The following is a 22,050-nucleotide window of genomic DNA, read 5'->3' as shown; positions in this document are numbered from 1 at the left end:
GCATCTTCCTCAATAATTAGATTTTTTATGGGTAAGGAGATTACATTCTTGTAACACTTACAGTGCGTTAGTGTAATATTACTGTGGGAAGATCATATATATAACGCACTAGAGCCGTCGGTCGACTCCCAACAGAATGTTGCGCCATAACGCCCGGTCCTGTGCTGCAGATCTCCAACTCGAGACACCGATCCGCCGCAAGTTTGCCTCGACCTGGTCAAGCCACGGTACTCGCTGCACTCCTCTCGTCCGCGTGCTTGTTAGGTCCCTTTCGATGACCTCCCAGGCTGGATAGCTAACAGGCCTCCTCGCTATACGCCCCAGCCATCTCAGTCTCCCGATTTTCATCATAATTCCAATCGGGAGATCACTTAACAGCTCGTACAGCTCATCATTCCACCGTCTTCTCCAAGTGCCGTCCGCGTCCCGTACTTCGCCGAAGATCGAACGCAGCACCTTGCGTTCAAAAAAACACAAGTGCGCGTAGATCGCCTTCTAGTAAGGTCCATGTCTCATGTCCGTAGAGCACAACGAGCCTTATAAGAGTCCGGTAGAGCGTCAGTTTTGCTCGCCTGGAGACTCGACCAGATCGCAACCACTAACGTAGCCTACAGAAGGTGCGATATCCAGCGAGGATGCGCCTCCGAATTTCCAAGGAAGTATCAGAGTCACATGTGACTATACGAAGCAACCCACCTCCTCCAGTGTCTCATCAGCCATGGTGATACAGGGAAAGGTATCTGGGGTGTTATCCCTAGACCCCTATTCCCTGCATGTACTTTGTCTTCAACCCTGCATCTGGAGTTCAACCCGCTGAGCTGCTGACTTAAGTACAGCTAACGTTCCCGCAGCCGTCCTCATGTTGTTGATCGCAACAATGTCAATGTCGTCCGCGTAGCCCAGGCGTTATCATACCACGATCATATTGGCCACAAGCAACGGCTCTTCCATACCTTTCCATACAAACGGCAAACATCTAGCCCACCAATGTACCAGTTTCTGTGGTGTAGACATCCCTGTCCGCCACATTTCAAACCAAATGCCATCGATACATACAACGCGGAAAGTATCAGAGGAAAAAATCCCCCATATCACAAACCTTTTCAAAGAATATTACTTAACTTCAAGATAACCCTACCACATAAGAAACAAAGCTATTTTTGATTTAAAGAGTCGTCAGACAACCCTATTTGATCATGGATGGTTTCCGGACAATGATGTCGTTCTAGACCCTAGCCGGCCCTAGACGTACGTATATCAGTCGTTTTTTTTTCAAATTCAAGCAAGAGCTGCATCTTTCATGTTTGGCTAAACTAATTCGTATCGTTTCTTTCTTCTATAGCTTACTAAAATAGTTGATTTTTACCGTATTGTCTACGCTTTTCGTTTATTCTTTTCTTTGTAAACTTAAAGCTAAATACTACTTAAAACGACGAACTTCGCCTTTTTTAACCTGACACACACACACCGACACGACACGATCCGTTAATCGTTTTTTAATGATGTTTTAGATGATACTCTTTCACAAGTTTTTACTCAAAAAGAGGTGTTTGTTCTTGTATGGCGCAAGTAATATGGGCAACATTCGCGGAATGCTCCCTTCTCCTGCTCAATGCGTGTGGTATTGGTGTGTGTTACCTTTTTTGTCGGCAAAACCGCATTTTCCTTTCTCTCTCTTCTGTCTCCTCGTAATTAAATTTGTATATATCACACAACATAAAAAATGCCGTATCCTCTCTCTTCCTAATATCCCCCCACTATCGCCGGTTTTTAGACCAACGGATAGCTGGCAGTGGTGGCAATACCGCAGTGATTGTCACGGTTACGCGCCATCTTCACGTAGCCCTGGTCGCCCCAGGTGGTGCCCCACGAGTTCTTCACCAGCCAGTAGTCCTCGCCGTCCTCGGTCGTACCGTACCCGACCGCCAGCACGCCGTGATCGAGCTGCTCCGAGTCGCACTGCGGCTCGTAGTACACGCCCTCCGAGTAGAACTGGAACGATTCGTGCGACGCATCGATCGCGACCGACACCGGGCCGACGGTGGCGAGCGCCTTCATCAGCGCCTTCTCGTTGCCCTGCGGAATGTCGACGAAGCCCTTGTCGGTGGCACCGACCGCCTTGGGGTTGTAGTGGCACTCGTCATCTATCGCCTCGTACGGGTACGACTTCTCCGTATCGATGCCCTTGTTGTCCTTGATGTACTGGAAGGCAAAGTCCATCATGCCACCGTTGCATCCGTTGTTGCCGTACTTTTGCGAACAGTCGACCAGATTCTGCTCGGACAGCGACACCAGCTTGCCCGTCTTGCGGAAGTGCTGTCCCTCGAGCGCACCGGTAGCCGAGAACGACCAGCACGAGCCGCAGTGTCCTGGAGAACAAGAAACGAAAAGAAGAAAGGATAAGAAAATATCTTTTCAGCAGCAAAATCATTAAATGATCGTACCCTGATCCTTGACTGGGGTGACGGCACCCTTCGTACGCCAATCCATCGCCGTCGGCACATCCACGTTGGCCGGTTCAATCCAGGTAACGGCCTCTTCGATCGGCTTCAGCTCACCGCGCAGCAATTGTCTGTAAAAAGAAAACAGGTGTAACAAGGAAGTGTCACGATCAGTTAGCATAAAAGCGGAAGTAATTGAATCATCCCCCCCCCCACCCCGCCCCGTCCAATGACACTTACCCCTTGCCGCTGACCGAACGGTTGAACCCGTTCAGCGTGTGGACAAACTCCTCGTGCAGCAGATCGGCGTACTTGTTCACGCGCAGGCGGAACTTCTCCTGGCCAAGATCGTAGCGCTGGTTGTGCTTGGCAATTTTGTGCTTGTTCTGCACATAGATCTTCATGCGGATGCGCTCCTCCGTCTCGCTGTCGTACTTCTTGCGGTGTTGCAGCTAGTAAAGGAAAGTGGAAGAGAGAGAGAGAGAGAGAGAGAAATTGTCGCCGATTAAACAAGTGCCAATCAAAAACAAATCCACTTATGCTTTTTGTTTGGAACAATTGCAAAGTGGGGTTAGGTAATGGGAAAGGGAGGCCCGCTGACTCAGCAGCAGCAGCAGCAGCAGCAGCAAAACGAAAGTGTGTGGGGACACTTGAGCGCAATGTTTATATATTTTACTTCTTTGTGTCCAACCTTTCGAAGAACACAGCGACAGGAAAAGAATTAGCGTATGATTCAGCATACTTCACGAGGACGAGGAAGCCTTGCAAAGGGGAATGGGCTGTTTATTTATGCTTCACAGAAAGTATTTTCGAAATTGATGACTGTTTAAGAGTAAACATTGAGAGAATTTTAAATATCCCATTTAATGTTGTATAACAAAGTCAACAATTTATGTCTAAAATGTCGTCTAACCAACTAGACTTTGAAATAAGACACGGCTCTACATGTAACAAGACGCTTTTTTAACCTCCGACACTGAATTTCGCATTCTCGCGTAACATTTAAATGATTGTGGCACGTGTTTTGATAAGAACCTTCTGCTTTCGGTCCATAATCGTTCCGAGCGAAGGTGCAGCACATAGTGGCCGGTGCCCGCCAGGCTAAAGACATGAGTACACGTGCGTTGCCGCGTAAAATGATTGGACGCTAATCTAGTTCAATGGCAATGTTTTACCCCTTTTCCGTCCAGAAGTCCACTTGTTCGTTTGTTCTGCTTTTTGTTGAACCCCATTTCGTCCATTACTCATGTCTTGTGACGGAACAGGCAAGCAAACATAAATTACCGTTCTAGCAAAAGGGGGGAAAAAGGCAACCTCTTGCCACTCTTGCGTTTTTAACCGGCAAATGTGACTCATTTGTACCCGAAAGAGAAGAAAGGTAACAAAGCTAAAACCCACCAGCCAGCCACTGTACTGGTTTTGGTAGCGCTGATCGACAGACAACAGATACGTTTTTTTCTATTTACATTTGCAAAACCGGTGTCAAAACAACCTCCTGAGCGTGTGGTGTTTGTACGTTAAGAATGAGGAGTTTGAATTTGATTCGCAATTTGTACTAATCTCGCGCCATGATCTCTCCGCGGTGCTGCCTCGCGCAATAACATAATCATCATTGGTGCGAACTTCACACAAAGGACACGCAAAGTGAGACAAGTTTAAGTGCGTCATATGAAAATCCGTGGCGTAGAAAACAGCTGCTGCTTCATCGCCTGAGGTTATCGCAACAACACACACACTTTGCGTGCAATCCAAAACGGTTTATTACTTTACACAAAAAATTTATAACAAAAAACAACGAATATAGGATCCACCACACCCATATGCGAGCGCTTGATAAGCCGAACGAAACGATCGGGTATCAAGCGATTTGTGTGCTTCAACGCCCCATAATGTTGCATCATCATACGCGGAGTGGGTTTGCTGTGTTCGGAAAGGGTGTACAGTACACAGAAAGGCGGCAACTATGTGTGCCATTATGAGCCCCGATAGTTCGCCGCCTCTCCCTTATCTGTATCTGGGGGGAGCCGAGTAGTAGTTTTGTGCTGGACGGACAACAAAGAGAAAACGGTCGCTCAATGGTGGACGCTTCTGAACGAACCGATGACAAAACTGGTTGCTGGAGAATCGAGCCTAAATAGCAAGTCGACAGCACGCATAAATCGTTAATGAAGAGTCATGTCCAGTTTCAGGGTCGCAGGATTGGCCCGTGTTCAATGCCGGCAGCATCGCATGATTATGCTGAAGCGAAGGGTCAATCACATCCGGCGTGTTCCAGCGTGGCAAAGCTTGCCAAAGCCGAGCAGCCCGCATACATCTTCTTGTGTCTGTCTGCAAATTAAGTTTCGTTCATAATGCTCATTTTATAGCCCAGTTTTGTGACGGAGAATGATTTCTATACGGGTATTGTACATGTCACACACAAAGTAGTTTAATCACTTTAGGGGAAAAACTCTCCAAATCTAAGATAGGGCGATTGTTACACAACCTAATGCAACAAGTTGGCAATTACCGCCATGAACTGATCATATCTAGTCGTACATGGAATGATCATGGACTGATCAGATGGGGCGAATGAAAGGCCCTTCTTGCCCTTCGCTGATGTGAAAATCTTCCAACTTGAAGTGAAGCATCCAATGCTCGCACAAGTTCATGTAGCAGGTTTCAGTTGAATAGCTGAGCAAAATAATTCCATGAATGGCAAAGGTCTTGTTCTTTGCATCTACGATTTCTCGCTTCTATTGCACGAAAGTGCAACGGGTTTTCCCCTTTTTCTCTTCTTCTGCGCTTAAAACGTACGTAAAAAAAAGAAAAAAACAACAGAAAGTAAGTTGGGTTGACGAGCAACACAACAAAGCAGCAAAAGGGAACGAAATCTTATCCGCCACCTTTTTAGCAAGCGGACGAAAAACAACATTAAGAGGGTAATGCTAGCGTCTGTGTTGGTGTAGCCTACAGGTGTGTTAGGGAAGGGACCAAAACGAGGGTGAGTCGAGGTTCGCATAACCAAAAAACTGTAAATAACACCAGCTGAGCGATGGTAACATAATAGCAGAAACACGCACACACCGACGGTTGCTATGGCATTGAAAAAGAGCGTATTCCACACACGCACGTCCCCCAGCACAGCCAAACCGATGAACCAAGGGGATGATGTTGGGCGGAACAACCAATACAACATCAAAAAACACCCCTCCTCTCTGTTTCAGCATCCGTCACCTGCTACCCTTTTGTCGTTCTTCTTTGTGTGCTGGGCGATAAGAAAGAAAGGCCAAAACTGTGGCTGCGAGAAGCGACGCAAACTTTTTGGCAATCAGCAGCCGTGACCGTCCGGCGAACGAGTTCATGGGCCATTTTGTGTAAACACACACACACACAGTGAGGGCTTTGTTATGGGGGAAGGGAGATGATGGGAACTCTCTTTCTAATGACCCAGAAAAACATTTCCGCCCCAGCAGCTGGCCGCTGGCTGACTACTGATTGTTGGTTCGAAGCGGGTGATAATGACGAAATTGTGCGGCGCACATATTTCACGGATGCAAAATTATGGATCGCGTAATACACATCGCTTGCTGGTGCCCGACGGACTGTTTGTTGTCGCTGTGGTGTTCACCCTATACTAAATGACCCTTCCCTCTTCTGGTCGGTCGGTGTTGTTTCCCTAACGAAGTACGCCGCGTTCGATGGCGTCATTACGCTTCAGCTATCGATAATTTCCGGATCACGCCATGACGCCCCCACCACTAGACGGTCCGCACACAGTTCCAGCCAAGCGTATCTTGGAAATTAGTTTTCGCTTTTTGAGGGGTGTTTGCATTTTCGCATCCCAAAAACATCGTACGAATTTTGTGAACAAAATTAAATCATTTCTCTCGTGCTGCTCTCTTACCTTGAATGCTGTCCATTCTTCCTTCACGAGCTCAAAGATGGAGATCGCATTGGCGGCCGCGACAAAGCCGAGGATGAGTATTAGAAACTTCATGGCTGATCTGTGGTGAAGGAGAGAAAAAAAAGGTGATGCGCAACAACGCGGGCACACCACACAGTAGGCGAGTTTGATTAGAGAAAGATTCACAGTTTTGTCACAACGCGCACACACACACGGGCCTTATTTTTCGTTGTCGAATTGAAAGATAAAGCGTAGAAAAGAATTGTGTCCGCTGTTGCTACTCACCGATTGCAAATGGCAGAAAGCACAAAATGACGTCGCACAAACCAGACGCTAATATCAAAAAAATTGGTTCCTTTTTCTCTTCTACAATGAATCACTGGCTCTGGGGTGGTTTTCCACTGCAGGAAAAAGCTAATTAACTTTTCTCGATGGTCGTTTTAGTTAAAAACACAACTTGTACACGGCTGTAACAATTAAAAAGACAGCAAACAGGAAACAAACAATTAAAACACACACGCACTGTACACTGCAAACCCTCTGCGACGAGAATTGGCTGCAGATTGAACTTTTTTCTCCCCCGGATGGTCGTATTTAAGCGTCAGCCGTTTCTTTTGTTTACGATTTGTGCTGGACCGGTGTGCTAGTGTGCGTGGTGCGATGATGGCGATGCAGGGCTCGGTGACTAACCGTACGCTTGATTACGTTCTTTTGAAGCTACGATGTGACCATTCGATCGAGTGAAATCCCCTGCATCAAGCGTCGTGTTTACATTATGCTGTCCATTTCTTCTAATTTTGATTTTGTGCCGCGCGGTACGGTGGTAACGGAAAATGACCTTTTTTGTAAACAAAACCGGACTGTTTGTAATTTATTTATTTTGAGAACGCTCTTCAAGTAAATAAAAAAGTGTTGATCTGATAAATTGTGTACAAAAAGTCCGCTTCCCTCGTCACTCGTTTTTGTGGGATGGAAGTTCTGGTGAAGTTATGAGCCATAAAATTCCAATAAAACTAGCAGAGAAAAAACGAACACGTGAATCATACAGCCTCATTTCGCGCGCGGGTGATTATTAAAGGAAATATTTTGCTTCGCTTGTTTAAACAGCTGATTCGGGATGAATGAACCAATAAACAAAGGCCAATCACTGGCAATGATAAGCGGTTTCCGAAAACTGCTCCTTTTCTTTTGCCTGCGTAGAATCGCGATCGGTTGTTTCCTTGTTTCCGTCTTGTTAAAATCCACTGACCGCAACGATCCACCCCAACGATCGCGCACCGTGTTGGGCATTTCAAAATATTATCGAAATAGTATGCTCTGTGGTGCGAATACATTGTAAACACATGTGCGCTGCGCAAACACACTATTACGAAGCGCGCAAAAAAGCGGATCTTTGCCCTTCCGATCGATCGATCGATCGGGGGTGAACCGGTGGAAACTGCTCCAGTTTCTGGGCCAACCGCCAACGCTGCTGTTTACTACGCTGTCACTCAAGGGCCACTTGCGCGCGCGCGCGAGAGTATCCAGGTCCTGAGATCGGGGCTACCGCTGGGAGGTAAAAGTTCACGCCACGGGATTCACGCCATTCGAAGCAGCGGGGTGCAGAAGAACCGCACCGTTTCACAAGAGTGGCATCATTCAGCGAAAGGACAGTCTTATCAGGGCCTGGGGCGGGTCGTTTATTGATGCTGATGAACTCTGGCCGGTGGCTGCCGGCGTCATTTGCGGTGTTGCGCTTTCGTCATCCTCCAGCCAGACTGTTCCACTTTTCTTTGAACGGTAGACAATACGCCATCGGTGTTGGAACCAGCGAACAGTCCTGTTCTGATGATATCCTTGTGTGAAGAAATGATTGCCCTTTTCGGTGCATTTGTTATGCCCTTATCATTATTTTATGTGCATGACGACGAATTCATCAAACTTAATGTATCGCTTAGGTCTCAGTTAGGCAACTTTATGGATAAATAACGGCTGAATTGGTGTACACAGGTTAAAGAATAATTTGAAACAAATTGGAAGTTTTTTTCAGCAAATGATCTTAATTAACCAATGAGCGCAAATTAGGAAAAATGATCGAAGAAGCTTGGAGAACATGGGATTGCAGTTTATTTATAAATATTAATTTTAAAAATGGTTCCAATAACAAACCAATTCAAATGTGCTTATTTTGTTATCAATTTTACATGGATTCGAGATAATTAAGCTGGAAATCCCCAATGTAATGCTTCTTATCTGGAGAATACAAGCGATAGTGTGTTAAAAGTCCAATCACACTGTCATAATTCGTGAAGCTGTAGAAGTGTTTTTTCTACTTCCTTTTGAAAAAGTTTGGATAGTGCTATTGGTCTTTTCTGAAGCTTGTGTGCATATAACATTTTGAAACCTAACGGTTGGTTCGTGTTTGAAGTTGGGAAAATATTTCTGCAACAATTCTTCGACCGATCGTACCCAAGCATAGTCCCTACTGGTGACTGTAACGGTCTTTGTAACCCATCCTTTGAATTCCACATGACTACAAACGAATGAATTGTGTGCGATAAGCAAGTGTCAGTTGGCGGCTGGGCTGCAGCGTCCGTAAGAGGTGGCAAGAAATTATCATCAAACGCCTTGCGACGACTCATCCCAGAGTGATGAATTGGAACGAGCTGCAACAGCAATTTCCGCACTTCCATCGAATAGAGAGGCAGATAGTGAGCAGAATCACTTCCGCAGTCGGTACGCGGTACGGTAGAGGTTGAAAAAGCGCCAATCAATGCGCAACACACACCATTTACGCATACGCAGGCTCCGTACCGCTGTACAAAAACTGGTCGGACTTGAATATTTGCTCATATGAGAGCATTATTAGAGCCGAGTCGCAAAGAAAAGGGTATCTTTTCTCAAACCATTCGTCATTTAAATCCTGCAACTAAACCTGAATCGTTAAATTATAGATCGAAGCTAGGGTTTATCGCATCATTCTTCCCTAAATTAGAGTTTTTATTCAAATTACATGTGCCATAAGTCACTTCAAGGGTAAATGTTTAAACAAGTTAAGAAAAATTAAAGCCCCAACCTCTTACAGGCTTTCCCAAGAGTTCTCATAGCTTTGGGACACTTTATTGACTCTTTCAAACGTGAAATGAACTTAATGTAATGGGAATTGGGCTCTATGGCACCCTTGCTGGACACATCTAATAGGAATTTCCAAGGAGCCTGCCCATAAAGGTTGCCATAGAGTGCAATTTCCAACCAATGAAGTTCACTTCCCATCAGAAAGAGTCAAGGAAGAGTCCCACAACTATGAGAACCCTAGGAAAACCCTGTAAAATTGCCAAGTTTAGTAAGATTATTTAGCAAGAAGTTCATAAAACCTGTGCCTGTTGAAAATAACACAAATTTGGTAGCAGGTGAAGCAAACAAGAGAAGGAAATAATTCGTGATGGTCTGAATGTTACACTTCACTTCAGACTTTGCAATTTGGCTCTGGGATTCTTTCATATTCACTGCAGTTATGTTTTCTCTCTCTGTCATCTCTCATCACACATTGCAACAAAAAAGTGCTTAACCGAGCTGCATAATTATCGTGTATCAAAAATTCGTGTATTTGGACCTTCGCTATACATAGTAAATGATGATTGTTCTATATATTAAAGCTTACAAGAAACACCACTTGCACAATTCAAACATGGAAGAGAAATTAGGCGAATATGATCGTTTACCCCCTAACCATGGTGCAACCGCTTGAACCGGTTTGCACCAGAACTAAATCGTACACTAAACGAAAAGGAAAGCTTTGATGAATTGGTACAATCCTCTTTCTCCAGTCGGGCCAACTGGGGTCGCCCGAGAAGGAGAAAAAGGATTGCGGCACCATCGCGATTCACGTTGTTAACTCATTTTCGAGCATTTCAAGGGAAACATAACTTCTATATCTCTTAGTGCGTAACGAAAGAAAGCATTATGTTCTCCTTCCCTAGCGTTTAATTTCTTAAGATCTAGGATCGTCTTAATGTAGAGAAATAATAAAAAAAGCAGGATACAAAACAAACAAAACAAATAATAATAATATAACGGGGATCAGTGTTATCGCTCCATGGTATGAGCGTCGAAGTAGAATATCTCTCCTGTGTTAACTAATCCACTTTGGGGGGAGTAGGGGGACACTTTGTTGGTGGGAGGGTGGGATCGTGTGTTCGGGGATAAATGTTCTCTGTCGCTATCTACCCTCGGTTTACTCCGCGTTGGCATCGGGGTGTCGTTCGAGCAGCATAGCTACACCCTGTCCACCGGCGGCACAGGCAGCAATCATACCGAGCTGTCCGTTTTCGCGCACCAGACGGTTTGCCTACAAAACATGTAAATATTTAATAAAAAATAAATTTCTTAAAAAATTAATTTTCAACCATTACGCCTAAGCAAACTCACCGTATGCATGCACAAACGAACGCCGGTGGCGGCGAACGGATGTCCGATGGAGAGCGATCCGCCCCAGTTGTTCCACTTGGACATATCAGGCGCACCGAACTTTTCGTTCAGTCCCAGATAGTTCTTGCAGAAGTAGTCGGAATCGAGCGCTTTCAGGTTGGCAATGATTTGTCCCTGTAGTTGAACGAAGAAAACAGAAAATAAGTAAATACAATTGCGCTTCGATTTGTGCGCATTAAACAAAACTCCACACGTACAGCAAATGCTTCATGAATTTCCCACGTATCGATGTCCTTCAGTGTGAGACCCGCTTTCTTCAGCAGCTTCGGGATGCCGTACGCCGGTCCGAGCAGCAGCTGATCGATCGGGTCCTGCGACACGTACAGGAAGTCGCGCAGGTACGCCTTCGGGCGCAAACCGAGCGCCTTGGCCTTCTCCTCCGTCATCACCAGACAGGCGGACGCACCGTCGGTCAGGAAGGACGCATTGGCAGCGGTCACCGTGCCGTACGGTTTCACGAACGCCGGCTTCAGCTTCGCGAGCGACTCCTTCGTCGACACGCGGATCCCGTTGTCCTTCTCGATCGTTTTGTCCACCCCGGACACCTTGAACGGGACCAGATCGGTGAAGTAGCCCTTGTCCTGCGCTTCCTTCGCGAGCGTGTGCGACCGGAGCGCGTAATCGTCCTGCTCCTGGCGCGACGCATTGAAGGCCGCCGCGAGCCGATCCGCCGAGTGGCCCATCGTTTCGCCGGACGAGAATTCGGCCACCGCCGGCAGCTCGGGGGCGAAAAAGTCCGGCCGAATCGTGGACAGCAGCTGGAGCCGCTGGCCCAACGTTTTCGCCTTGTTGGCGCGCAGCATCAGCGACCGCATTTTGCGGCTGTGGCGGATCGGGACGTCCGACATGAACTCGACACCGCCGGCTACGATCGCGTCGTACGTGCCGGTCGCGATCAGCCCCATACCGGTCGTGATGGCCTGGTTCGAGCTGATGCAGGCCATCGTGACGGTGTGGGCCGGCGTTTTGTTGCTAAACCCGGCGCTGAGGGCCGCTTCGCGGGCAATGTTGGACGTTTTCACCTCCTGAATGACCGTGCCGTACACGATGTAGTCGATCACCTCCTTGTCTACCTTCGTTTTGCGCAGCAGGCTCCTGTGGAAGATGGGGAAAAGCAGCAATCGTTTATAATTACAACGTTCTTTTACAATCGAGGGGGAAAGCGATTTTCTTACAGCAGCGAATGACGGGCTAGCTCGTGCGGCATCAGCTTCGAGTAGTCCGAGCCGGACGTCAGGAAGGGCGTACGGACCCCATCGACCAGCACTACATTCTTGCCCGTCTTGTCCGGCAAACGGCGCGGCTCGTACACAGTGTTGCTGGTGCTGATGCTACGAAGGGCTGCAAAAAAAAGAGTCAGAAAACAAACATGTTTAGAGCTGGTGGGACGTGCACGTTTCCCAAGTCAGCACAAAAAGCGCCGGCGGTGTTGCACATTTCTCCCTCCCCTTAGTGGGTGGGTATTGATAAGGTCAGGGGTATAATTTCTAGGTAAACTAAATCTCTGATCACGTTGGTGTGTCTAAGTACAGACACAAAAAAAAGAAGAAGAAAAAAACCGTGATGGACTCGTGCGATTAAGAAAGGAGATAAACATGCCCAAAGGGAAGCAAAATATCGCCGACAGGATTGACCGATGTCCGGGTTGCTGATAAAGAGGAGCGCGCTCGGTCATGTAACAGCCAGCACCAGCCGTTTTTGGGTAGAGCACGGGGTAGGTAGGCGGCGATGATTTCAAAACAAAACCCCCCCGTTGTCTCTCGCTCCGTGTGTGCTCCATCCGATGACGTGCCCGGTGTGTGTGGTGGTGTTGGTTGCTCAACGCCGTGTTGATGCGTTGGACTTTGAACTTTCTACTTTGTGCGAGAGATCAAAAGTACGGGGTGGACTAGCATACATTCCCGTTGAGACAGTCCTGTTATCCAAGCAGGCGGGCGACATCGATCTTTAAACGATGGCTTGTGAAATATGTTAAAACCCCTCTTCTCTGGAGCTATTCGCTCGGTAACATTCCGTTCCAATGGCCGAAAGTCAAAGTCCATTGTTGCGCGATGATGCGGTCAGATTTTGATCATCCGTCCGCGGTCGATGGCTACCACTTACCGGTTTTGGCGAGCGTTCCCGTCAGGGAGGAGGTAGATTTGGCGACGTTCACTAGATTGTAAGCCATGGTAACAGCGGGGAACGGAAAATACAACTTGGTTTCACCTAATTACTGTACACGCAAAAGGAAAGAAAAAAAACCGTAGCGAACGTAGGCACACTCGCACGCAACACACACGCACACACTTTGTTCCTGTTGGAGCGACACCCGAATAATGAAGTCGGTGGGCTAGTGGTAGTTGATGGCTTGTCCGTGCGGGTCAAGGTGGATTAAAAAGATCAGGTGGTGGAATCTAGAGCATTTTGACACTTTGTCACTTGACGTAAGGTCCCCAAGATTCAAACTTTGTCTATATTTTTTAAATTTGTTCATATAATTTATCTAACGCTTTTCTTCGATTAAATATACTTTTAAAATATATTGTGGGCTTTGCGAGTTCTTATTTAATATTTAAACATACATTGAAGAATGGATTTCGTGAATTTATTGTATAATTCCTTATGTTTTCAACCTGTCTGAGGATAAAAATTAAGAAATCCTTTGTTTTTCCTATTTTCACATTCATTCCTCATTATCTACAAAACATATGGACAATTTAAGTGAGATTAGAACATTTACTCACATGTTTTTAACTTCGTGACTAAAATAATCATCAAATCTTTTGATAATATATCTCATATTTTCGATAAAATCGAAAGACATAGAAAAATGCACGCAGAGACAAAGAAATCTGTTCTATTTGCTATTTGCGTGTGACCAACGGTTAACGGTTTTAAAATGACGTAAAGACCCTCAACTATGGCGACCACCCAGTGATCCTTTTCTACCATCTGATATGTTTAACCACCTTGCAACGAACCATCGAGAGAGTGCGCCTGACGTAAGTGATGAGAGCCCTGTTGACAAAATCACGTGTAGACAAATTGGTAACTCACTTGCAGTTATTCTTTTTTTGTTAAAATACAATTGACAGTAATAATAGATAATCAGCCGTACCGTCGAACTCGTTCGTTTCTGGGAACGTTCGCCGAGACGCTCATTTTCACTCATTTCATAGCCCTCTAGATAAAAAAATATGATAATCAAATAGATTTTGTACTGTCCAACCTAGTGGTACAACCCTGTCCACCCATGAGCGACGAATGTTTCTCGTCGAACGAGTTCGCCGGTACGGCTGAATGAAATTTCTTAAGTTTTTCTTGTAGTCTGTGGAACTCATATACGTCCCGGGAGTAACTCATTCATGTTCGTTCAGTGTGGCTCAAATTGCCAATTGGGAAATCTACCAATGAACCAACCTTTCGTTCATTCGCCTTTCGCTACAGCTCTTTTGAATGTCAATTGTGTCAACACACACCGAATACCGATCGGCGCACACAAAGATTACCTTGAAATTTATCAAAAAAAGATCCCCACATTACGTGCATTGTGAAATTGTTGTTGTAATTTATCCATAAATTATCTTCCCTTTAAGGAGGTAAATATATTTGCTATGTAAGTCTAGATTTCAGTGCATTCATTCCCGAAGCATTCTGAACCCGCTCGCTTATGTCACATGCTTTTGTGTTTCAGATCTGCCGTAGCCAAAGCGCCGAGTCGTACGATACCGCCAAATTACAATGGGTCAGTCGGTCAGTTTGATGCCGCACGTAGCCGCCTCGACGGTAGACACAGCCAGCACACCAGCGACCACCAAAGAAAAGCCCAAGTGCAAAGCGTGCTGTGCCTGTCCCGAGACGAAAAGGGCCCGCGATGCGTGCATAATGGAGAACGGGGAGGAAAAGTGCTCCGAGCTGATAGAGAAACATAAACAGTGCATGCGGGACATGGGCTTCAATATTTAATCTTAACGCGTAGCGGTTAAACACTAACATCATACAGCGTTGTTTGATGAGTTTTTCGGGTCTTAATTCTAGTACTTCATATGTATTGTAGCGCGTAATTGCAGTAGACTGCAATGCCGGCAGTAATAAGGCAACCACCGTAGGGTCAGACGAGCAGAGCTAAATAGTCAGACAAGGAATGGCGTGAATTAATAAATGTGAATGTTTAAAAATAAACTACGACCGCTGTTGCCAAATTTTGTTTCCCGTGATGATGTCAAAGGTTCTGGGCCGGTTCAACTGCCTTGATTCTTGAGCTGCTTGATACATAAAGCAAATAAAGAAACCTTTGATTTCTTTCTACCGTACATCACACTTCAAACCCAAAGTGGGCTAATACTCAAAAAGCCAAAATTTACATCTAAAACTTATTATTCTCCTCACAAAAACACAAACTCAAACATTCACCGTGCCTCGTATTAAGCTACTACTTGAAGAGAATCAACGTACCGTTTACGTTATTGGGAGGTGTAGTACGTAAACGAAACGGCAAATCTCCTCTACTGGATGAGCTTTGTTTATCGCTTAATGTCTTCCCGCGGTTTGAAGGGATCACTCCAGACTCGCATGTCTGCGAAAGAGAAAAGGGAAGCAGACGTATTCGAGTTAGAATTTTAACTCCACTCAAAGACAATGTGCCGGTTGAGGTCATACTTCCTGGCTGGATTTCTTCCTGCTTGATACCCGCTCGGTTGACCTGTTGCGCTTTTTCTACGGATAAACAAATCAAACAATTAGTAATTGATATTTCAACCCAATCCCGCTGGGTGTGTGTTTACTGTATTCCTCCGGATGCAGCATCGGATGCACGATGATTGGATAGCAGGCCAGTGCGATGAAGCCCACGATGCCGCCGACGAGCAGGGCATAGTTTCTTCCCTTCAGAACGATCGGTGCCATTGCCGGAATGGTGGATTGTTTTATTGTTTTGTCGGTGGTCAATAAAGGTTCGGATTAGATTTGGGAAAATCACTGAAATACTGCACAAGCCAGCCGGTGTGTCTGTGTGTGTTGTGAGATGTTATGCAAAACCAAAACATTCACCAATCATCTGGCGTTGACAGTTTGCCCACACGACAAAATTGCAGGGCTCGTTGGCAACGTTTTGACATTTGGAAAAATATTCAAATATACGAAAGAAAGTCTACACAAAGCCGTTACTGTAGCGCAATGTAGCACGTGGTTGGATTTTAATCGTATAAAACGATAATTAGCTCGCAAATGATCAACTTATCGCCAGTAGGCGAATTGTGACTAATATGAATTATCCTTAATACCAATATAATAAAATAATGAAATTATTTGAGTCCTGTACTGTCAAGACTACGAAAGGCTACACAAGTTGTAACCGATTTTATAATTTAAATCCTCTATTTGATTTTGATTGATTGCAAACCCGTGATTTGTTATAATTTTCTTTCAAATCTATTTCTTATTTTGAAAGCTTACTGTACATCATTATTCGTCCATCGTTGCACGCCCCACCAAAAGCCACATCCTTTCTAAAACTCCATTATTTCTCCCACACTTTTCAAAACATAGCTAAGCTTAAACTTTATTCAGGATAAAAGAGATCACATAACTCAATCATGATGATGGCGCTGAGTGAGTAATTGCGCCGAAAATGTCATCACCACACGCTACACCCAAATTACTCTACCGATGCTCCTTGCTGTTCGCTACACACTCTCTGATCTGATGCACCATCCACTGGACGCCATCCTGCAGCCCCTCCCCGGTGAGCGCATTGCTCGAGCTAATGTGCCACGGTTTGTCTTTGATCTTTTCCAGCCCCAGCCCGGCCGCAATCTTCACGCTCGACAGCGCATCGGTGCAGTCCATCTTGTTGGCAAAGAAAAGGATGGGCACGCGCCGGTTGGCAATGTCTGGGTGCTGTAGTAGTATTTCCAGTTCGTCCTTCACAACCACTGTTTCGGGGGAAAAAAGGGAATAGATAAGAAAGGAAATTTAAAATGTGTTACCAGAATGTAGTGCTCTTTGCTACTTACCCAACCGCATCCGATCGCTGGAATCGATCACAAACACTATTCCCTGGCAGGATTTGAAGTGATGCTCCCACAGGCTGCGGTACCGCGTGGCGCCGGACATATCGAACGCGGTAAAGAACACTCCCTGATCTGGAATTAAAAGGCAAACTAGTTTTTTTACAATGACCGGCAAAAGAAACGGGAAGAATAGTTTAGTTTGAAATTATGGTTAAACTAGAAGGGGTGGATAAATCAAATAAAATGGACACAATGGGCCCCTTAAGCTCATCTACCAGGTGGTTCAAGTACCGGAAGGTTGAGTGCATCCCACATTAGAACGGTAGCTCAGGAAGTATGCCCTTGACAGTGAGCTGAGCCGTGTGATTCCTGGTCCTAGCGCAACTTGATTACGCGCGTCACAATCAAACAGCTGCGGTACGCAACGTCAACGCAAAGACAATACATAAGTAGCCGCCAGATCAGTCGATACGGAGCGCAAGAGCAATCAGTACAGTGTGGTGTTTCAAGCCGAGAGCACACGAAAGCAGACAACCAAGGCCTTTTACCATCATGCGTATCGGAGCGACCATTCCCAACTTTCAGGCGGATTCCACCAAGGGACCGATCGATTTCTACGAATGGATCGGTGATTCGTGAGTGTTCATCTTCAAGTGTTGTCCTTCAAAAACTCACAAAGTGATACAATTGTTGTTTATTTCTTTGGCTAGTTGGTGCGTTTTATTCTCGCATCCGGCCGATTTCACGCCAGTCTGTACGACGGAGCTCGGACGCATTGCGGTACATCAGGAGCATTTCGAAAAGCGCAATGTGAAGGTCCTGGCGCATTCGGTGGATGATCTCAAGTGTCACGTGGACTGGGTTAATGTGAGTGTTTTTTTTTTTGTCAATTTCAAATGTGATCAAGAATGATCTTTTTAATGCTCCTCGATCAATGCACAGGACATCAAGTCATACTGTCCGGATATTATCGGCAACTTCCCGTACCCGATCATAGCCGACCCGAGCCGCGATTTGGCGGTCCGGTTCGGCATGCTGGACGAGAAGGACAAGGACAACGTGGAGCTGGCGCAAACGGTGCGCGCCCTGTTCATCATCAGCCCCGACAAGCGGGTGCGCCTGACGATGCATTATCCAACGTCTACGGGGCGTAATGTCGAGTAAGTGTAGCTAAGTGCGGTACATGTTGCTTAGCAAAATAATCAACCACGTGTGCTCGGCGTATATCTCTCACTTTAGCGAAATTCTGCGCGTCATCGATTCGCTACAGCTGACAGACCGATTGAAGGTGATTGCAACGCCTGCTAACTGGACGGTAAGTTGAGTGAAGTCCGCCAGCCTACTGCGATAATGAGTTGTGTATTGTTGTCTTTGTTGTTGTTGTTAATCGCATTGTTCTGGTTTCGGTGGTTTCGATTCAGCCCGGCACGAAGGTCATGATACTGCCCAGCGTAAGCGAGGAGGACGCGGACAAACTGTTCCCGAACGGAATCGAACGCGTCTCGATGCCCTCCGGTAATGTGTACGTGCGCACGACGACCGATTACGAGTAATTTTCTAGAACGCCCTGTGCCAACGTCTCATATCTCTCGTGCAATGTGTGTTTTAATGTTTTATGCATTCGAGCGTAACAAAATGAACATTTGTTTTTCTTGTTGCCAAATAAATATCAGCTTCCATTATCAAAACGTTGCCTTTCTTTTGTTTGTTCCAAAATTTTGAGGTGCAGTAAATGCACAACATTTCTTATCGGTAGAGCATGAGACTGACTCATTGCTTGAGCATAACTTTCAACGACCTCCCCCCCAGGGGGCGTCCTATATAGCTGATAAGGTGAGTGAGTGCACTCGAAACATTCGATTGTGTCTCGCAGAGATTTCACAACATTAGTCTAGCTGCTACCACAACACCATATGTGTTGCATATTTCATTCACACTTCGAACAACAAACTTCCGCACGTGAGCCGCGGCGGCCCAGCAGCAGCAACAACACCACCCCACCGCCAAGGTAAGCCGGTATTATTTCAAGAGCTTCTGTGGTTCCGTTTTAATTTCTCAAGTATCAAGCCACACGGAAAACAAAACAAGCAAGATTGATTGAGCCTTCAACGTACGCTTCTCCGTACGCGAGGTGCGATGGGTGAGCTTGTCCCCGTGCCGTTGCTCGCCGTAAAAGTGCAGTGATAAATATTCATGGGCAATGTTTGCCGACCAAGCCTCCTTCCTTGCTGTGGAGGTTTGCTTAACGTTCTAGATAAGGTAATGGTGGATTTAAATTGATAATTTCGAATAGGGGACAGACATGCCAGTAGTTCCGCGTCACGTGCGAAGTTTTGTTTATGCAATCTTTGCTTTATGGCGCATTCCATTCTGATCGTTGTTGAAATATTGATCAGCTTCATGTGTGTTCTTAGCTTGATTTGTATTTCTTGGAGTGTTTTGAGAGATTTGTGCAATAGTATGACGAAATAAATTTTAAATATTTTAGCAAAAAATAAACAAAGAAATAGGACACTTCAAGATCAGTCATAGCTTCAAGATTATACAGTTATCAATGATGTTTCATATTCGAGATTATGATCTCTTACTCTTTTTAGATAATTGAATCAGAGTAGAAGAGTGGCAATAGAGATATGAATCTCTCTATGCCGACTAAAAATTCCCACCTACAGGAATATACCAATTCATTCTCTGAACTACCCAGTGACTCACTGTTTACGAATTTAACTCACTCACTTTCTGGGCCAATTGAAGACTTCATTTTGGGATTCAACTTACTCCTTGGCTGCGTCGAATAATAACTTATGTTTTTGGCATTTTACTCTCCTGTAGCTGGTTAATAAAATCCGATAATAGCGAAGAGATTCCTACAAAATCTACGAACTGACATAAACATCCATGCACATTCACTTGCAGCCTTCAAATCGTTCACTCTTGCTCAGTCTGCACATCCCTAATTGAAAGGGTCATTCTTTTATTGGATTCCTATCAGATTTCACATTCATGTTGGAATTGTGTTGTATTCTGAACTGCGGACAACTTAGTGTGCATGCGATCGTGATGGCTCCCTTATTTACTAGATAATAGATAATAGAATAGATAGAGAATATTTTTTAAAACTGCAGAAGGGCTTTCAAAATAATAAATTCAATTTTTATTTATTTTTTGTCAGTGCTCCAAATGATCGTTGTCCTCGTCTTAGATAGCTCTTGATTCATAGATTTGGATTCACAGATAATCTAGTTGATTAAGAAAATCAATATGATTAGTAAACATTATCGCCTTAAAGGTAAATTTAAAAGGTGTTGCTTGCTTGTATGCTGTCTGAAAACAGAGTTCCGTGTACATTAATTTGTCGACGAATAAGAAACTTGCACAATTCGCTTCATCATCTTCCACTCGGTCCATCATTTAATTGGACGCCATAGTTCAGCAATTTTCCACTTTAACCAAGCCTAATAGTAGGCGAGGTACGGTCACACTTGCGCTTGCTTTGATTACGCTCCGGTGTCATGCTTAAATTAGTCGGGTAAAATCGATACGTCCTTGGTGACTTGGAACTTTCTTTTAGTGCTCATCTTATCGTGCTCCCGCTTAACAGGGGCGCAATTGTTTCGAACATGAATGGCAGGACTGATGATAAGAAATGAACTACAGTTTAGTGTAAGCAATTGGTACTCACTTTCAAAACGCTCCACACTGAATCCCACCGTCGGTACCACGATCGACGTTCGTTCGTTCGGATTTTTGAAATGGTTCACTATCGTCGACTTGCCGCTGTTGTTCAATCCCACCACCAGTATGTTGATCTGCTCCTTTTTCATCTTCAGCATGTTGGCCAGCTTATCGAACAGCCCCATGGTGGCGACGGCACCGATTTGCCACCCAACCACAACGGTAGTGTTCAAGCAACAGCACACACACTTCTGGTCCGCGTTTTAGGATTTCACCAGTATCACATCCAAACTCTTTTGTCCGTGAGAGCAAGAGGACTAAGGACGAGGTACAGGAGATATTGATCACACATAAACTCTCCGCCTCTGCTGCTCCTGCTTCTTGGGGCGGTTGGGAGGTACCGTGGAGTATCCAGACCGCCAAGGATATACCAAGTTACTGGTTGCGGTTTTACGTCAAGCGTGCTCGTGTTCGCCCGTCACGCTCGTCGTCGTGCGCTTTGGTGAAAGGTCAACATTGTGTTTTATGCTGGCTGTGTGCGGCCACTTCTACCGTTTGGTGGGAATTAGGGGTTTGAGGGACTGCGCGGTGGTGGACACACCCTGTTTTATGGCCACTTTCTAGTACTTCAGTGGCACGGTGTTGAAGTTGCCATGAAAATTTCACCACACTTCAGCTTCGCCACCGCTGTCCATGTTGGACGGGCTGTACTTCCGGTGAAGGCACTACTGGGCGAGCACGTTGCATAACACGCTGCACTGATTTGGAGGCTACATTACTCGCACAGAGCACCTTTTTGTTAGTTTCATTACAAATAAAAATCGGTCAAATATAAATCAACACATTCACTATTTGCTAAAAACTTAACCGTCCGGTGTAAACTAAGGTCTTTGTGTGCCAAGGAAAACAAGGAAAAACGCGCTCCTCTCACGTGCGAAGCAACACCGAACTGGCTCGATGTCAGGTGCTTGTGAGGGAAAATGGGGAAAATGCATACGTTCCATCGCAGTAGAATTGTTTTGGCAACCGTTGCTAGGGGGCCGTCTGGAGTCACGCTTTGTAGAGAGAGAGAGAGGGGTGCCCAAAATCAACGCCCGTGTGCACTATGTTGCGCGCGTGTACATCGCAATGACATTGATTTTTGGGGTGGCTGACACTGCATTACAATGCATAAGGGGGTTGAACACGCGGTTGTTTTGTTTTGTGTTTTGTAAGTTTAGGTCAATTTTGGTATTAAAACAAAATAAAGATAAAGTGTTAAACAAACTAATTTAATTTTGAATTTAATTTTTACGTTTTTGAAATTAAACAAAAACATTGAAATTTAAATAATAATGTAGAAAATAATAATCCCAAAAGTATCATTTTATCGATGATCACAAAACTGCATTATGGGGTTAACGTTACACTGTTTTCCGGGTTCAGTTTCCAATGTTAATATCATAATTCAACAGCACAGCTATTACGACATAGCTGTTGAAACACATCTTGCAAACGTTGAACAATGCTGCTAATACTTTGAAACTAGTGTTGTTAACATTAATATAATTATCAAACTTTTTCAGAAATAAAATTATTTTACATGAAT

The 22,050-nt window shown here is 45.2% G+C and overlaps 7 protein-coding genes across 9 annotated transcripts in view; 3 read left to right on the top strand and 4 right to left on the bottom strand.

Moving 5' to 3' along the window:
* Positions 1-1,359: 1,359 nt before the first annotated feature.
* On the bottom strand, positions 1,360-7,040 carry LOC5667926 (procathepsin L). The gene is made up of 5 exons (XM_001689230.3): positions 6,613-7,040; positions 6,328-6,427; positions 2,682-2,893; positions 2,445-2,572; positions 1,360-2,369 (listed from the first exon to the last, which is right to left on the bottom strand). The coding sequence occupies exons 2-5, from the start codon at positions 6,418-6,420 to the stop codon at positions 1,771-1,773; spliced, it is 1,032 nt and encodes a 343-aa protein (XP_001689282.2). The 5' UTR covers positions 6,421-6,427; positions 6,613-7,040; the 3' UTR covers positions 1,360-1,770.
* Positions 7,041-9,887: 2,847 nt separating this feature from the next.
* On the bottom strand, positions 9,888-13,177 carry LOC1280821 (trifunctional enzyme subunit beta, mitochondrial). Its single transcript, XM_061656974.1, has 5 exons — positions 12,898-13,177; positions 11,970-12,135; positions 10,992-11,889; positions 10,735-10,908; positions 9,888-10,654 (listed from the first exon to the last, which is right to left on the bottom strand). The coding sequence occupies exons 1-5, from the start codon at positions 12,962-12,964 to the stop codon at positions 10,541-10,543; spliced, it is 1,419 nt and encodes a 472-aa protein (XP_061512958.1). The 5' UTR covers positions 12,965-13,177; the 3' UTR covers positions 9,888-10,540.
* Positions 13,178-14,213: 1,036 nt separating this feature from the next.
* On the top strand, positions 14,214-14,958 carry LOC3291440 (cytochrome c oxidase copper chaperone). Of its 2 annotated transcripts, none has more exons than XM_061656973.1 (2): positions 14,214-14,375; positions 14,471-14,958. In XM_061656973.1, exon 2 carries the CDS (start codon positions 14,518-14,520, stop codon positions 14,740-14,742), a length of 225 nt encoding a protein of 74 aa, XP_061512957.1. In that variant the 5' UTR covers positions 14,214-14,375; positions 14,471-14,517; the 3' UTR covers positions 14,743-14,958. The 2 variants fall into 2 exon arrangements, with proteins under 2 accessions (XP_061512957.1, XP_061512956.1); XM_061656972.1 differs by having other exon boundaries at positions 14,217-14,392.
* Positions 14,959-15,135: 177 nt separating this feature from the next.
* On the bottom strand, positions 15,136-15,829 carry LOC5667925 (small integral membrane protein 20). The gene is made up of 3 exons (XM_001689231.2): positions 15,561-15,829; positions 15,436-15,492; positions 15,136-15,352 (listed from the first exon to the last, which is right to left on the bottom strand). The coding sequence occupies exons 1-3, from the start codon at positions 15,679-15,681 to the stop codon at positions 15,300-15,302; spliced, it is 231 nt and encodes a 76-aa protein (XP_001689283.1). The 5' UTR covers positions 15,682-15,829; the 3' UTR covers positions 15,136-15,299.
* Positions 15,830-16,294: 465 nt separating this feature from the next.
* LOC133393877 (ADP-ribosylation factor-like protein 6) lies at positions 16,295-21,987 on the bottom strand. Of its 2 annotated transcripts, none has more exons than XM_061660790.1 (3): positions 20,470-21,987; positions 16,791-16,937; positions 16,295-16,709 (listed from the first exon to the last, which is right to left on the bottom strand). In XM_061660790.1, the coding sequence occupies exons 1-3, from the start codon at positions 20,645-20,647 to the stop codon at positions 16,438-16,440; spliced, it is 597 nt and encodes a 198-aa protein (XP_061516774.1). In that variant the 5' UTR covers positions 20,648-21,987; the 3' UTR covers positions 16,295-16,437. The 2 variants fall into 2 exon arrangements, with proteins under 2 accessions (XP_061516774.1, XP_061516775.1); XM_061660791.1 differs by having other exon boundaries at positions 16,791-16,919.
* On the top strand, positions 17,180-18,475 carry LOC1280823 (peroxiredoxin-6). Its single transcript, XM_320690.4, has 5 exons — positions 17,180-17,422; positions 17,498-17,654; positions 17,730-17,947; positions 18,027-18,102; positions 18,209-18,475. The coding sequence occupies exons 1-5, from the start codon at positions 17,340-17,342 to the stop codon at positions 18,338-18,340; spliced, it is 666 nt and encodes a 221-aa protein (XP_320690.3). The 5' UTR covers positions 17,180-17,339; the 3' UTR covers positions 18,341-18,475.
* LOC1280825 (proteasome-associated protein ECM29 homolog) overlaps positions 18,681-22,050 on the top strand; it is a 33,897-nt gene continuing 30,527 nt past the window's right edge. Inside the window, exon 1 of the mRNA XM_061660782.1 lies at positions 18,681-18,795. The gene's annotated coding sequence lies outside the window, so the exon portion shown is untranslated. The remainder of the gene's footprint in view (positions 18,796-22,050) is intronic.

This window comes from Anopheles gambiae, chromosome 3, assembly GCF_943734735.2.
Source record: "Anopheles gambiae chromosome 3, idAnoGambNW_F1_1, whole genome shotgun sequence".
NCBI lineage: Eukaryota > Metazoa > Arthropoda > Insecta > Diptera > Culicidae > Anopheles > Anopheles gambiae.
The sequence above is the reverse complement of the archived record's forward strand: the minus strand, read 5'-3'. Positions and strand labels throughout refer to the sequence as shown.

What these genes read in the sequence shown, in the direction of transcription:
- LOC5667926 (XM_001689230.3), bottom strand. Translation starts at nt 6,420, where the DNA reads ATGAAGTTTCTAATACTCATCCTCGGCTTTGTCGCGGCCGCCAATGCG. An exon ending in AAGAATGGACAGCATTCAAG is followed by an intron (nt 2,894 to 6,327) that starts GTAAGAGAGCAG and finishes TTCCTTTACTAG; the next exon opens with CTGCAACACCGCAAGAAGTA. An exon ending in CACCCCAGTCAAGGATCAGG is followed by an intron (nt 2,370 to 2,444) that starts GTACGATCATTT and finishes CTTGTTCTCCAG; the next exon opens with GACACTGCGGCTCGTGCTGG.
- LOC1280821 (XM_061656974.1), bottom strand. Translation starts at nt 12,964, where the DNA reads ATGGCTTACAATCTAGTGAACGTCGCCAAATCTACCTCCTCCCTGACG. An exon ending in CTAGCCCGTCATTCGCTGCT is followed by an intron (nt 11,890 to 11,969) that starts GTAAGAAAATCG and finishes CATCTTCCACAG; the next exon opens with GAGCCTGCTGCGCAAAACGA. An exon ending in AAATTCATGAAGCATTTGCT is followed by an intron (nt 10,909 to 10,991) that starts GTACGTGTGGAG and finishes GTTCAACTACAG; the next exon opens with GGACAAATCATTGCCAACCT.
- LOC3291440 (XM_061656973.1), top strand. Translation starts at nt 14,518, where the DNA reads ATGGGTCAGTCGGTCAGTTTGATGCCGCACGTAGCCGCCTCGACGGTA.
- LOC5667925 (XM_001689231.2), bottom strand. Translation starts at nt 15,681, where the DNA reads ATGGCACCGATCGTTCTGAAGGGAAGAAACTATGCCCTGCTCGTCGGC. An exon ending in GCTGCATCCGGAGGAATACA is followed by an intron (nt 15,493 to 15,560) that starts GTAAACACACAC and finishes GTTTATCCGTAG; the next exon opens with AAAAAGCGCAACAGGTCAAC. An exon ending in GGAAGAAATCCAGCCAGGAA is followed by an intron (nt 15,353 to 15,435) that starts GTATGACCTCAA and finishes TCTCTTTCGCAG; the next exon opens with ACATGCGAGTCTGGAGTGAT.
- LOC1280823 (XM_320690.4), top strand. Translation starts at nt 17,340, where the DNA reads ATGCGTATCGGAGCGACCATTCCCAACTTTCAGGCGGATTCCACCAAG. An exon ending in GTCACGTGGACTGGGTTAAT is followed by an intron (nt 17,655 to 17,729) that starts GTGAGTGTTTTT and finishes ATCAATGCACAG; the next exon opens with GACATCAAGTCATACTGTCC. An exon ending in TCTACGGGGCGTAATGTCGA is followed by an intron (nt 17,948 to 18,026) that starts GTAAGTGTAGCT and finishes CTCTCACTTTAG; the next exon opens with CGAAATTCTGCGCGTCATCG.
- LOC133393877 (XM_061660790.1), bottom strand. Translation starts at nt 20,647, where the DNA reads ATGGGGCTGTTCGATAAGCTGGCCAACATGCTGAAGATGAAAAAGGAG. An exon ending in CAGTGTGGAGCGTTTTGAAA is followed by an intron (nt 16,938 to 20,469) that starts GTGAGTACCAAT and finishes TAAAAAAACTAG; the next exon opens with TTTGCCTTTTAATTCCAGAT. An exon ending in CAGCGATCGGATGCGGTTGG is followed by an intron (nt 16,710 to 16,790) that starts GTAAGTAGCAAA and finishes CCCCCGAAACAG; the next exon opens with TGGTTGTGAAGGACGAACTG.